We start from the raw sequence: 15,407 nt of genomic DNA, 5'->3' as shown, positions 1-15,407 counted from the left end.
GATTTTTCAAATGATTTTATTTTCAACCTTTTCAAACCTCCACAATTCACCATCTCCCTCTTATGTATGGAGTTACATGTCCAACAACGATGACTACATCTAACCCCTAACAAATGAGAATTAGATACGCTTACTTATCCTAAATTTACAATTCTATTATAGAAGAAAGAGGTTGAACAACGTATGCACTAATTCCGCGAGCAACACTTCCGCCTTCAATCTTTCTCTTCGTATTCTCTCCTGTTGAGATTTAAGATGAACCTACTTTTTTTTGTACTACCTTAAATCCACCGAAAAAATCTTTGAACTGAAAATGGCACCCTATTTAGGCCGGGGTAAGGTAAGCTCATTAGGCGTATCACCCATCTCCGTCTAGCACGCCTACTTTCTTCCTTGTTAAGCAATGATAGCTCACCCGCTATTTCCCCAAGCCGCCCTATCTAACTAGCGCATCGTCCATCTTCGACTAGCACACAAATCCTTAATTCACCATGAAATAACTTAGCCTTTTCTTACTATGGCCACTTGGGATCTTAGCTTAGTGAGATTGATTACTTAATATTGAAGTTACTTAATCCAAAAGTCTTCTTGACTACATGTGCTCACTAAATGTGCCTATGATCTTGGCTTAGGGAGCCTTGTTGTAGGAAAATGTCTTGGCAATATCTTTGTGTGTTGCGTGGTGGTTTTTCAATTATTATTAGCTATTTTTTTTAATGTGCAATTAAAAATTTAAACAAATATTTTATAATTTTTCATTGATAAATCTGAGATTTTTTAATTAATTACTTATAAAATAAATTGATACATATCTACGTAGTTTAAGTAATTTTAACACTTATCAAACACTTCCACAGCCTTACTGCTTGAGGAAAAAATAACAATATCAAAACATGTTTTCTTTTCCCTTTTTCTCAATTGAGGTTTCAAAACATATTATGTACAACAGTTTCAGTTTCAAAGAAATGCTGGCCATGATTCATGTATTTCTAATGTCCCTATAAAATTAACATGTATATCTAGTTCATAAGAGTTATTTGAATTTATTGTTTATTCTAAGAATTAAGTAATGTCTTCATCTTCTAAATGTGAAAACCTTTCAAAGGGATCTATGTTTAATTTTGTGGCTGACTTTTTTGTGTGACAATCATCTTAAAGCTTCTCCCCAATTAAGGAAGTAATTTGGAGTAACTCTCGTTGTGGTTGAATTAAAACATGTTTTTGTCTTTTATGATTAAGAATTAAAATTAATTTCAACAATTTTTTCATTTAATATCCGATTTGAACTCTCTAGTTTTAGAAGATCTTATCTTATCATGTGGAATTTCTAGTTCCAAAACAGCTACATTGTCACAACCCAACAAAATTCCCCCATTCCTTTGCAGTTGTAGGGTATTAGACGAAGAAAGGACAAAAACTCAACATAATGTTTGTTGTAATATTAATTATTAAAATTTAACCCCATTATACAACACTGAATTTCGTTTCTAAATTTAATTGTTCAACTTGTGCACATGTAAGCTCTTACATCACCTTAAAAGTGCTTTGGGGATTATAAACATGTCTTACAGCTTTAGCTAAATTCATTGCACAAGGCCACTTCCATGTTTCAGCCATGGCATCCAAAGATCAAAAGCTTCACTTTGTGTTGTTTCCAATGATGGCACAAGGTCACATGATCCCTATGATGGACATTGCTAAAATATTAGCACAACATCACAACGTTGTTGTTACAATACTAACAACTCCACAAAATGCATCTCGTTTCTCATCAACCTTTCAACGTTTTCTTCAATCTGGCCTACACATTCATTTAATCCAACTCCGATTTCCTTCGAAAGAGTCTGGATTACCAGAAGGGTGTGAGAATCTTGACATGCTAACTTCACTTGGCGCGGCATCAGACTTCTTCAATTCATCAAAGTTTCTGCAACAAGAAGCTGAAAAAATATTTGAAGAGTTAACACCGCCGCCAAGTTGCATAATCTCTGATGCGCGTTTACCGTATACAATCAACATAGCTAGAAAATTCAATATTCCAAGAATTTCTTTTGTTGGAACATGTTGCTTTTATCTCTTGTCTATGCATAATTTACATATTAGTAATATGATGCAAACCATGGCTAATAGTCCACTTGAGTATTTTGAGTTGCCTGGTTTTTCTGATAAATTTGAGATAAAGATATCACAAACAGGACTAGGATTAAAGGGTGAAGCTTGGGAGCAGTTTAGTAATGATATGCTTGAAGCTGAAATGGGTTCTTATGGGGTAATTGTGAACTCTTTTGATGAATTAGAGTCAACATTTGTAAAGGAGTATAAAAAGGTAAAAAATGATAAAGTTTGGTGTATTGGTCCTGTATCACTTAGTAATACAGATAGTCTGGATAAGGTTCAAAGAGGTCATAATAATAAGAATGTTTCAGTTGATGAATGGATTCATCTGAAATGGCTTGATTCTCGGAAGCCAAGGAGTGTTATTTATGCATGTCTTGGAAGTTTATGCAATTTAACATTACCACAGTTGATAGAGCTTGGTTTAGCATTAGAAGCAACAAAAAGGCCTTTTATTTGGGTTATAAGAGATGGTAATCATTTAGAAGAATTGGAAAAATGGATTGAGGAAAGTGGATTTGAGGGTAGAATCAATGGTAGAGGTCTAGTAATAAAGGGTTGGGCTCCTCAGTTGTTGATATTGTCACATCCTTCAGTTGGAGGATTCCTAACTCATTGTGGTTGGAATTCTACCATAGAGGCGATATGTGCTGGTGTGCCAATGGTTACATGGCCACTTTTTGCAGATCAATTTTTGAATGAAATTTTGATAGTGCAAATACTAAAAGTTGGTTTGTCAATAGGAGTGAAGAGTCCAATGAAATGGGGGGAGGAAGAGGAAACAAGTGTGTTGGTGAAGAAGGAAGATATTGAAAGAGGAATAGAAAGGTTAATGAATGAGACAGGTGAAAGTGATGAGAGAAGAAAAAGGATAAGAGAGTTTGGTGAGAAGGCTAAAAGGGCAGTAGAAAAAGGAGGATCTTCTCACACAAATGTTACTTTGTTCATCAATGATATCATGAAAAAAAAGTAGGAATATGGTGTGATCATTTGCCAAAGGAATCAGTTCAAAATGAGAAGACCTTCGTACAAAAAAGAAAATCTTTCGTTGATTTTCTAATTTTGATTGGTGTATTATTATGAGACTATTTACAAGCATATGAATGTTCTTTGGTATACATTCTAATTTTTATTGTCTATGTTATCATTTTCGTTTCGTTTATTAGTGTTTATTGAGTCTCTTTCATGATTGTACATCTTTAAATCAAGTTTTGAAACTATTTGGTTTTAACATGCATAAATCAATTGTTATATTTGAGTTTGATCATGATGATTTTAGTCAATTGTTTGAGTCACTGGAATAAGAACCATGTATGTTATTGGTTCAAATTAGGTAAAAAGAAAAATCTCAAAGTATATTAAAAAACAATGAAAAATTGAGATTTTGTGTGCATGATTCGAATCATGTAAATATCCTGACTCGAATCAAATAGACCAGAGGCAAAACAATTTTTTTCAACTTCTCTGACATGAATCAATGTTTTAACTTGATTCAAATCAGGCATACTTATGATTAGAATCACAAGTTGCACTTGATCGAATTAGACAGATTTGAGTCACCTATGCTTCAATTAATTCGAATCAAACTTTACACTTGACTTGAATCAGTACAGTTTTTCTCATTTCTCTGTTTGGCTCAGTCCAAATTGATTTGAATCAGACTTTGTACTTGATTCGAATCATGAGCCTCTCTGACTTGAATCAGAATTATAAGGTGATTCGAATCACACGAGAAATGGGTTAAATTCTTCATGTTTTCTTATTCCACTTCATTTGTTCATTTGACTTGAATCTAACTAACTTTTTTCATCCATTTTTTGTATTTTATCTAAAGCACATATAAATTCATTTTGTCATCTCATTTTAAAATACAACTTAAGAACTCAAGAAACAATTTCTTAATGTACACTGTGATTTTGTGAAATCAACACCCTCTCATTTTTGAAAACTCAAAAGCTTTTGCAACATAAATTATTTCATCTTCAACCTCTAGTTTTGATTTCAGACCTTGACAATGAGAGATTTGTAATTGATTGAGATAAATGTTGTCCTTAAACTAGTTGTTCTTGAAGGTTAGGTAAGTTTTTTCGGGAAGTTTGCAATATTGAGGTTATTTTCGTTGGTGCTGACAGATTTCATTGAAAAGAAGAAGGTTTTTCTCTCCATCTAACATTGTTAGTCATTATGTGGAAGGCTACAGACAAAGTAGAGTTCTTCTCAAATCTTCGAAAAATTCATCGCTCAAGAAGTTAGTGGGATCAATGGGTGATTGCCACACACGAAGACTGTGAGCAGATTGGTGAAGCTGGAAGATTCAAGAAGCGATAATCGAGTAAAGATTTCGTAGAAGATTTTGGTATTAAGTTGTATATATGTCAAGATCTAAATAGGAAATTTATTTTTCTCAACATTATTATGGATTAGTTATTGTATGAACTCTTGCAATATTTGTCAAAATAAATATGAACAAAAAAGGTTCCAGCGGGAGACCATTGAACAGTGGCATAGGCAAAGCGAGGATGAATATCAAACCCCTATACATCCATGTGTACTCTCTCTCTCTCTCTCTCTCTCACACACACACACACACACACACACACACACAGATACACACACATACACATACACTCTTTCATATTTTAATTTTCATAATATAATTTAATGCTTAGGTTTCCAATTCTTAGGGTAGTTTATTATTTATTTGTTTGGTAGCGAGTTTTTAAATAAGGTTAGGTTTTGTTAGAATTCGTACCTAATTGAGCTTTAGTAGTGATTAAATTATATAAAACTAGTGGTGTTAGAATCAGATATTAATTGAATCAATTGTAGAGGACACATCTTATGTGATCTACAATTACGCAATCAATGATTATCTTTTAACAATCCATGAATTTTGTCAACTTTGTACTTGTCAATGTGGTTGAATTCCAATACAAGTATAAGATCTCTATTTTTGCTTTGAGACTTCCGCGCACAATTCTGAAAAACATTTGATATTCTATTTTTGGAAAATCGGTTAAATTTTTTAATTAGGGTTTATTCACCCCCTCTAGACCGTTTCTCTACTCCATATTCTCACCCAAAAATTGACATAAAGAGTTGGTCTTTTGATCAAGTCTAATTGACTCCAAAAATTTGAGAATATGGAGGATGGTAATGATCCTAATGGAGTGTATAATAGAGCACCTATTTTTAAAGGCGAGAATTATGCTTATTAGAAAGAGAACATGTATGCACATTTGCTACTAGTTGACAAAAATCAATGGGTAGATGTCATTGAAAGACCTTTTACTCCTAAGGGCGACGAAGATAATGTTAAACACCTTACAAATTGGATAGATACTGAAACCAAACCTGCTTCATATGATTTGAAAGCGAGTAACATAATTATATCCGCTTTAAACGTGAAAAGATTCTACTCAATTTCACATCATAAGAGTGTTAAAGGTATGTGAGAATGGATGGCATCAAGGATTCTAAGATCAACATGTTACAGAGGAGTTCGAACTATTATGTATGGAACCCGGAGAATCCATGAATTCCATGCAGACTAGATTCTTTCACTTAATTAACAAACTAAGTAACTTGGAAAAAACATTTTTTAACAAAGATTGTTCTAACAAAATATTATGGTCTATGTGCATGAAGTGACAATTAGAGATTTCCTCTATAAAAGAATTTAACAATCTTAGTAGTTTGGACATCACAAAGTTATTTGGGAAACTAGTCGAGCATGACAATGAACTGAAAGACTTGTGAATAGAGAAGTAAAGTCGAAAAGAAAAAAAGAGAAAGGGAATGAAAAGAAAAATAATCTTTCTTCGAAATCTTCGTCATCTAAAGCGAAGAAGTCAGAGGAATATATTAAGAACTTTGATGAATAAGCTCCTAAATAAGAGGAGATGAGTTTATCCGTCAGATGCTACAATAGATACTTGTAAAGAAACAAGCTCAAGCATTTCGGAAAAGGTTTGGTAAATTTCAAAAGTACTCGCACACCTAAAAAAAACATAAGAAAAAGGATGATGACATTATGTGTTATGAGTTCGAAAAATCGGGACATTATAGAACTAGTTGTCCAAGTCTCGCCAAATATCACAAAACGAAAGATGAGGAATTCTACAAGACAAAAGGAAAAATCACCAAATGTCGAAGAGCATATATCGAGTGGGAAGAAGAGAATGAGAACTCCTCCTCAGATTCCTTCTCAAGTTCAGATGATGAGTGTGTCAACCTATGTTTGATGGCAGATAAAAAAGGTGAAAGATCACACGTATACACTTTTAATCCTGATAATGAATATTCATATAGTGAGTTTTCTAAAGCATTAAACGAAATGATTATAATTTAAATTAAATAACAAAAATACAAAAATAATATGAAGGTGGAGAAAAATCACAATAATTTGATGGAAGCAACAAAGAAAAATCATACAAAAAAGAAGTAGTAAACGAAAGAAAATGAATAATATTTAAATACTAAAATAAACCTGGGGATATTTTATTAAATTTTATAATTTTTTAAATATCAAAGTTTAGATTCCCTCCCCTCCCCTCCAAATCCTCCCGATTTTGGGGAACGCAAAAATTGTGTTTTGGATGGGTTTTGCTCCCTCCTCTCCCCTCCCCTCATAAATTTTAAACCATACACATTTAATTATTAATATTTCTTCCCCTCCCCTACATTTTCGATGAACTAAACACACCCATAAGGAAGCTCATACATCTCAAGTTGAAGAGCGTTTTAATGTTTCTAACACTTTAGTTTAAAAGATAGAAAAAGTATAGTGTGTTATTTGTCCAACTTTAAAACTTGAAATTGAAAATCTCAAAGGATAATTAACACATGATATTTTCCTATCTTCTACTAGTTCTATTTCTTCAAGTTATAAAGGCACCGATTTTAAGAAAAACCTCATGTAACTAGGAGTAATAGAAAAAGCATTTCATCTAAAGATATTTTTCATTGGTGTGGTGATAAGAGTCACATTAGGCCTCTTTGTCATATAAGAAACATTCATGTTCCTAGTGGTAAAATGACATGTATTTACAAGTGTTCCTCAACTAACCTTAAAGTATCGACTAGTTAGGTACCTAAATTGCCTATATAATTGTCTGCAGGAAAGTCTTGTCTCCGTGAAAAGATTATGGTTCCTAGATAGAGGATGTTCAAGAAACATGATAGGAGATACTTTAATGTTCATCAAGTTCGATGTGAAGGAAAGTGATCACGTCACGTATGGGGACAACACAAGAGGTAAGATTTCATGTGAAGGTATTATGGGAAATCCCTCCACAATCACCGTTGAGAATGTGCTTTTAGATAAAGGGCTTAAACATAACCTACTTAGCATTAGTCAATTATGCAACAAAGGGTACTCTGTGGTTTTTGATACTCTAAGTTGTTTAATTGAGCATAAGGAAAGTGAGGACCTTTTGTTTAAGGGTTCTAGATTGATAATAATTATATATATATATATATATATATATATATATATATATATATATATATATATATATATATATGCATGATCTAGATGATTTGTCAATGCATGGTACTAAGTGCTTAGTCGCCATGGGTGAATATTCTTGGTTATGGTATACACGCTTAAGTAACGTGTATCTCGAATTAATAAATAGAATAGCATCCAAGAATCTAGTGATTTGTCTTCCTAAAATTAAATTTTTAATAGAAAAATTATGTGATGCTTGCATAATATGAAAGGAAACAAGAGTGTCGTTTAAATTGAAGAAGGTTGTTTTGACATCAAGAACTCTCGAGCTTCTCCTCCAAGACTTCTTTGGCCCTTCCAGACAAGAAGTTTAGGAGGCAATTATTATGGGTTTGTGATTGCTGATGACTACTTTAGATTTGATTGGACGTCATTCTATCCTATAAGGATGAAACTTTTGAAGCTTTCGTTAATTTTTTTAAGCTTGTCCAAAATATTTTTGTTTGAAAATTATCACATTCTGTAGTGATCACGGTGAGAATTTATTAACCATTAGTTAAATTTTGTAACAAAAATTAAATTGCTCGTAAATTTTCATGCTCGAGAACTCCACAACAAAATGGTGTTATTGAGTGTAAAAATCATATTTTAGAAAAATTGCCTCGAAGCATGATAAGTGAAATGAGCTTTCCTAAATACTTTTGGGGGGATACGAATAATACCGCATGACGTGTCTTAAGCAGGATGGTCATTCAACCTATCTTAGAGATGTCAATCTATGAGTTACTTAAAGGTAGAAAGCCAAAAATTTCTTAATTTTGTGTTTTCGGATGCAAATGTTTCATTTTAAATAATGAAAAGGAAAATCGTGGTAAATTTGATGCTAAGTCTGGTTAAGACATATTATTAGGGTGATGATCTATGAGTAAAGCTTATAGAGTTTACAATCATAGAATTGCTTATGTAAAATAATCTATTTATATTGAATTTGATGAGTCATCACCCTAAAAGACGGGGAAAGGTCTTTGCTCTAATGTTTCAGGGTGATAATAGAGAAATTGATCAACGACTAAAGTTACAAAGAGGATCCTCATCATTGACATTAATGAAAATAAAGAGGAAAGCTTACTTTTGGAACAAGTTTGGTTCTACAACTATCCTTGAGTTTTCATGATAACAAAATGTAAAAGAACTTTTTTGTATTCTAAATAGTTTATTAAGTACGCAGAATTTGATAAGCCAAAAGCTTAATAAAGAAGACTCCGAACAGGCTAGAAGCCGAGTAAAGTGGAATTGGATCAAGTCAGAAGTTGAGTAAAGAAGACTCTAAACAAGCTAGATGTTGAACATAACTGATCCAACATGATTATGGACTCTAGATATAGAGACTCTTGCTCTGATAAAAGAGATTATAAATTAAATTTGTTATTTGAAGAAGCTTTGTATGAAAGATAACTCTGGTTTCACCAGTCAACACTTTTGATATATACATTTCAGATGCACTCTGATACACTTGAGCCTCGTATTTCCATTACACACTAAAGTTTATTATCAAGGCTTTGGACTCTGAACATGCTATATTTCTCATATGCAATGCGAATAATTTAATGGATGGATATTCGTGTGAACAATACAAGTTAACCTACAAAATTAAAAGGATTCTACTTCAAACAACTATAAAAGATTTTATGACCACTACCTATGATTTACGACTAAATCTACCTACTTTACATTGTACTATTGAAGAAGTCTCCAATTCCATCTTCCAACAGTCTTTTTTTTCTCAAATATAAAAAGAGGACAGTGGAATTGTGAATGAAAAGATGGTATGCGTGAAACCTGAAGAAACTTCATGATGAAGAAAATTTAATAAAGCAAACCATCTTCAAGAAAGAGAAAAATAAAAGAAACACTTTGAGCCTTATTTAAAGGATTCTCAAGTGTAAATACCTGAATTTCATTGTGTGTATTAGGATTAGTAAGAAGCATCTTTGTAAACACAAAAATCTTGTTTATCTTAGTCTTTGGTTAATTTCCTTGAGAGACTAAGTTGTAATCAGAATTTTCAAGAAGTCATTGACAGTTAGCCTTTGAGTTGTAATTCCTTGAGAGACTAGGTTATAGTCAGAATTCTCAAGAAGTCTTTGATAATTTGTCATTGAGGTTGTATTTAATTCCTTGATTAGTGGATTAAGTCCTTGATGAAGGTGAAATCACTCAGTCGGGTGAACTGGACGTAACTTTGTTAACATCGAACCGGGATAAAAATACTTGTGTTGTTTATCTTTGTCTTATCTTGGTTGCTTGTGTTATTGGGTTAATAAAAAGTTTTTAATCTAGAAACTCAATTCAAGACCCCCCCCCCCTTTATGTTTCTTGAACCTTCAATTGGTATCAGAGTCGAGTTATGGTATTGACTTATTATGTCAAACACTTAACCATGTCAGAAAAAGATCCATTTTCTTGAAACACAAAATGAAACATACAAACTTTTGTATACTCTTTTCTGATATCCATTGCATTATTACACACACTGAGACACATTGGTATTTTAGCCCTGAGCCTTTCTAGCCATCCCATGTATTGTATTTATCCCTTGTTAACCCCCTTTGAGCATATATCTCATTGTTTGTGAAATTACCGCATCAATAGCCCATAGCCCAAACATTTCCCTAGCCTGTTCAAAGTTATTGTGTTTCATTTTTGGATATGTGTTACATTCTAAGTTTGGGGTTGTTGTTAGGATAACATCCTTTAAGTTTGGGGTAAATGTACAACAGTGAAAACAAGGTGAGTGCACCTGATAAAAAGAGAGAAAGGTTGAAAAATCACTCACCAGAGGGAGAACTCATTTGGATGCCAAATCAAAGAAAATCCAAAAAACGAGTAATCCATTATGGCTAGCCCTAAAAGGCCTAAAAAGCAAAGACTAGATAAATTTCATCAGCGATACTTTGGAATGAACATGGTGAAAAGAATGATCGTAGTGACTCTGAACCATAATCCTACTTATTCATATAATATCCCACCTTAACCTAAGCCCCATTAAAACCTGGAAAGACCTCAAAAAGTGTGTGTATTGTGCATCTGGTAATTGAAAGAGAGCTTATTCAAGCGTATGGTATGATATTGCGTACTATGAATTTTGAGTGTAAATACATGAACACCTAAGAGAATTGGTGAGAGTGTGAATAAAGATGGAAAGAGAAGAGTACCATAAAGTGTAGGTGTGGAAAATCATTCGACCTCGATGATCATGTCAAAAGGAAGGTAGCAACAAAGAAGAATCATGGAAGATCTCAGAGGTATGTTTTTAAAAATCTTTGTTTTGTTTGATGAATGGTGACATTATGTTTTTGTGCTAAAAGTTTCTTAAGGGCAAGCAATAAGTTAAGATTGAAGTTGTGATCTTTCACCATTTATGTTAGATTTTTCATCATTTGAATGTCAAAATCATGTGAATTACTGTTGGTTTTATAGTAGTTTAAGTTAGTTTTTAGTAGTTTTCTATTGCATCTTGATTTGCAGTGGTTTTACTGTTTCTGAGCTATTTTGTGTGCTTGAGGTAGTGTTTCGTGTGTTTATTGGTGTTAAGAGTCAAAAGGAAATTGATTAGAGAAAAATCCATACAAAAATATATGAGTAGAAGAAAAAAAGAGAAAAATGATCATTTCTTGCCTATACGCGTATGAGGGAGCTCATATGCATATGACCACTTCTCTCAACCATATGTCATACGTGTAATAGCAGGTAAGGTGCAAAAACCCATCTTCTGCCCATACTCGTATGAGGAGGTCCATACGCATATGGGGCCAACCATATCAGACCTTCATGTGCAGGCCAGACCTTTACGCGTTTGCGTCCAGGTAGGCCATACGGGTATGAAGTAGTACAAAAGTTGTCATACACGTATCAGAGAGGGCAATACGCCTATGACACGACCCAGATCTGAAAAAACCTTAAATTTCCCTATTTAGCCGAAAAACACAAATTTCCAAGGGTTGGACGATTTTTTAATGGCAAGAAAATGTTTTGAAGGCTGAAGAACTCAGATTTCGCAGTGGATCAAGCTTTTCATGAACCCTAAGTGATTGAAGACTTAATTTTATCTCATTATTTACAATGTCTACATCTTGTATTTTGTTTTTCATTGATATTATGAGTAGCCAAACCTCCCAATGCTATGAGGTGTCCCTTATTCAGATTTGTTAAATGATTTCGATTTGAACCTTGTGATAACAACAATTTTATGATATTTGATTTACTTTCAATTTGTTCTTAATGATTTCTGTTTCAGAAAAATAGAGTTTGATTTACGGTTAATCTTTAGACTGGACTGTCATTGTTAACGCTCAATTGAGAGTATTTCATAGTAGATATCACCTAGGACTAAGGATACCCTCTAGAAACCAGAATATTCTTGATAAATAAATTCTTAATTTCATTTGTAATTCACTATGGACATAAGAGTTAATTTGAATGTTTAAAGATTTTCTCACTAAGGATTTAGGAGTAAACACTCTTAAGAAGCGATAGTCAATATGTGAAATAAAATGTCGCAAGGTCAGGTTAAAGTTATTGAAGGATCCAATCATACACCTTCCATAGCATGTTCACTCATATTAGCTTTAACCTTCCAACTACTCTATTTACTTTTTAATTGTAATCTATTTTCTATTTCTCAAACAACAATTCCAAAAGCCTAAGTCTTTTGTTTAACTCAATTAAAAAATTGAACTATGTATCGTAAAACAGTCATTGAGATCGATATTTGAGAATTTCGCTTTATTACTACATTGATAGATCAATATCGTTGTTAATTTACCGATCACAGATCTTCGATTTAGTGGTATGGGATGAACCTGCAAAGTTAACACTCCAACCCCTAAATCAATTCGGAGTATATATATATATGAGGTTAAAGGTAGTGCACTGTCAGTGTAAAAAAATATTATACATATATCTAATCAGAATATTTTATATTGTCAAATCATAACATTATTTTAAAAATTAAAGTGTGATGTAACGGGATACACTTCTCTCATTGTTTGACAGTATAAAAATATTTTACACTGTCGGTGTATATTCTTCTCTCTCTCTCTCTCTCTCTCTCTCTCTCTCTCTCTCTCTCTCTCTCTCTCTCTCTCTCTCTCTCTCTCTCTCTCTCTCTCTCTCTCTCTCTCTCTCTCTCTCTCTCTCTCTCTCTCTCTCTCTCTCTCTCTCTCTCTCTCTCTCTCTCTCTCTCTCTCTCTCTCTCTCTCTCTCTCTCTCTCTCTCTCTCTCTCTCTCTCTCTCTCTCTCTCTCTCTCTCTCTCTCTCTCTCTCTCTCTCTCTCTCTCTCTCTCTATATATATATATATATATATATATATATATATATATATATATATATATATATATAAACAATAAGTTAAACGGATATTTAAGAAAAAGTGTTATTAAATATTTTTCTAATTATAGTAACATTTTATACTACCAAAAATGAATCCAAACATGTGCTTCTATAGAAAGTTGATTCAGATAGTTCAACATCTGCACATGTAAGCGCTTACATCACCATAAAAGTTGTTTGGGGATTATAAAATGTCTTATAGCTGAATTCATTGCACAAGGCCACTTTTAAGTCAAAACATATCCTTTATCCTTCCAACTACAGGAACATGGCATCCAAAGATCTAAAGCCTCACTTTGTGTTGTTTCCAATGATGGCTCCGGGCCACATGATTCCTATGATAGACATTGCTAAAATATTAGCACAACATCACAACAATGTCATTGTTACTGTACTTACAACTCCACAAAATGCATCTCGTTTCTCATCAACCTTTCAACGTTTTCTTCAATCTGGCCTACATATTCATCTAATCCAACTCCGATTTCCTTCCAAAGAGTCTGGATTACAAGAAGGGTGTGAGAATCTTGACATGCTAACTTCACTTGGCGCGGCATCAGACTTCTTCAATTCTACAAAATTTCTACAACAAGAAGTTGAAAAAATATTTGAAGAGTTAACACCGCAACCAAATTGCATAATCTCTGATATGTGTTTACCATATACAATCCACATAGCTAGAAAATTCAATGTTCCAAGAATTTCTTTTTCTGGAGGAAGTTGCTTATTTCTCCTGTGTATGCATAATTTATTTCTCAATAATATGATAGAAACTATGTCTAATAATGAATCTGAATCCTTTGTCGTGCCTGGTATTCCTGACAAAATTGAAATGACCGGATCACAAACAGGACTAATATCAAAAGGTGAAGCTTTGAAACAGTTTCAATATGATGTTGTTGAAGCTGAAATGGGTACTTATGGGATCATAGTGAATTCTTTTGAAGAGATGGAACCAGCTTATGCAAGGGGTTATAAAAAGGTAAAAAATGATAAACTTTGGTGTATTGGTCCTGTATCACTTACTAACACTGATAATCTGGATAAGGTACAAAGAGGTGATAGTAATAAGAATGTTTCGGTTGATGAATGGATTCATCTGAAATGGCTTGATTCTCAGAAGCAAGAGAGTGTTATTTATGCATGTCTTGGAAGTTTATGCAATTTAACATTATCACAGTTGATAGAGCTTGGTTTAGCATTAGAAGCAACAAAAAGGCCTTTTATTTGGGTTATAAGAGAAGGAAATCATTTAGAAGCATTGGGAAAATGGATTGAGGAAAGTGGATTTAAGGGTAGAATCAATGGTAGAGGGCTAGTGATTAAGGGTTGGGCTCCTCAGTTGTTGATATTGTCACATCCTTCAGTTGGAGGATTCTTGACACATTGTGGTTGGAATTCTACTATAGAAGCAATATGTGCTGGTGTGCCAATGATTACATGGCCACTTTTTGCAGATCAGTTTTTTAATGAAAGTTTGGTTGTGGAGATATTAAGAGTTGGTGTGAAAATTGGGGTGAAGAGTCCAGTGAAATGGGGGGAGGAAGAGGAAACAGGTGTGTTGGTGAAGAAGGAAGATGTTGAAAGAGGAATAGAAAGGCTAATGGATGAGAGAAATGAAAGTGAAGAAAGAAAAAAAAGGATAAGAGAGTTTGGTGAGATGGCTAAAAGGGCAGTAGAAAAAGGAGGATCTTCAGACTCTAATGTCACTTTGTTCATCAAAGATATCATGGAAAAATGTAGAGATATGGTGTCATCTTTTGGCAAAGGAACCAATTCAAAATGAGAATACCTTCATTTTGTTGTAGAAAAGTATTTTTATGGCTTCAAAATGTATTAAAAAAAGCATGGCAATACTGCGCTCTCTCTTTCTTGTTCTCCTTCATTTAGTTTTGCAAACAATACTGTAACTCTTGTGACACTATTATATTATTGGTTTGTGTCACTATAGTTGAGCATACCCACATTTTGATTATTTTTTAACCAATAATTTAGAAACAAGGTATGTCACTAAAAGCAGCTCCAAATGGAGGTATTGTAATCTTGTCCTCCCACTTGAGATTTTGGTTTTGAATTATGTCACAGTGGCGGTAGCTTCGTAAGGAAAAATAGCATTGACATGGAACTCCTGAACAAAACCTAACAAATCAGGTTGCAACACACTCCAATTCCTCTTATAATACTCAATTTCTACTGTATAGATATATTAGATGTAAAGATGCAAGTGTTAATAAGATGAAACACATAGAAGGATTTTTAAACTTTTATATTCAATTAAATACAATAAATTACAGAGTGAAAAAGAAATATTGTTATAGTATTTCCAAAAGAAAATGGTCAATAATTTTGGATCGACAAAATGCACTACCATTACGAAATCGAGGTGCAATCTATAATATTTAATTTTTTTCTTCTCCTTATCCACATATATCTTTTTCTTTTCTACGG

At 33.3% G+C, this 15,407-nt stretch overlaps 1 protein-coding gene across 4 annotated transcripts; it reads left to right on the top strand.

Moving 5' to 3' along the window:
• Nucleotides 1-1,475: 1,475 nt before the first annotated feature.
• On the top strand, nucleotides 1,476-14,904 carry LOC127125748 (UDP-glycosyltransferase 73C5). 4 transcript variants are annotated; one of them, XM_051054561.1, is made up of 2 exons: nucleotides 1,476-2,943; nucleotides 14,559-14,904. In XM_051054561.1, exons 1-2 carry the CDS (start codon nucleotides 1,616-1,618, stop codon nucleotides 14,743-14,745), a joined length of 1,515 nt encoding a protein of 504 aa, XP_050910518.1. In that variant the 5' UTR covers nucleotides 1,476-1,615; the 3' UTR covers nucleotides 14,746-14,904. The 4 variants fall into 4 exon arrangements, with proteins under 4 accessions (XP_050910518.1, XP_050910516.1, XP_050910515.1 ...); XM_051054559.1 differs by having other exon boundaries at nucleotides 1,477-2,900; nucleotides 14,516-14,904; XM_051054558.1 differs by having other exon boundaries at nucleotides 1,480-2,588; nucleotides 14,204-14,904.
• Nucleotides 14,905-15,407: the final 503 nt, after the last annotated feature.

This window comes from Lathyrus oleraceus, chromosome 3 (assembly GCF_024323335.1).
Source record: "Lathyrus oleraceus cultivar Zhongwan6 chromosome 3, CAAS_Psat_ZW6_1.0, whole genome shotgun sequence".
Classification (NCBI taxonomy): domain Eukaryota; kingdom Viridiplantae; phylum Streptophyta; class Magnoliopsida; order Fabales; family Fabaceae; genus Lathyrus; species Lathyrus oleraceus.
Note: the sequence above shows the minus strand (reverse complement) of the source record. Positions and strands in the feature narration are given on the sequence as shown.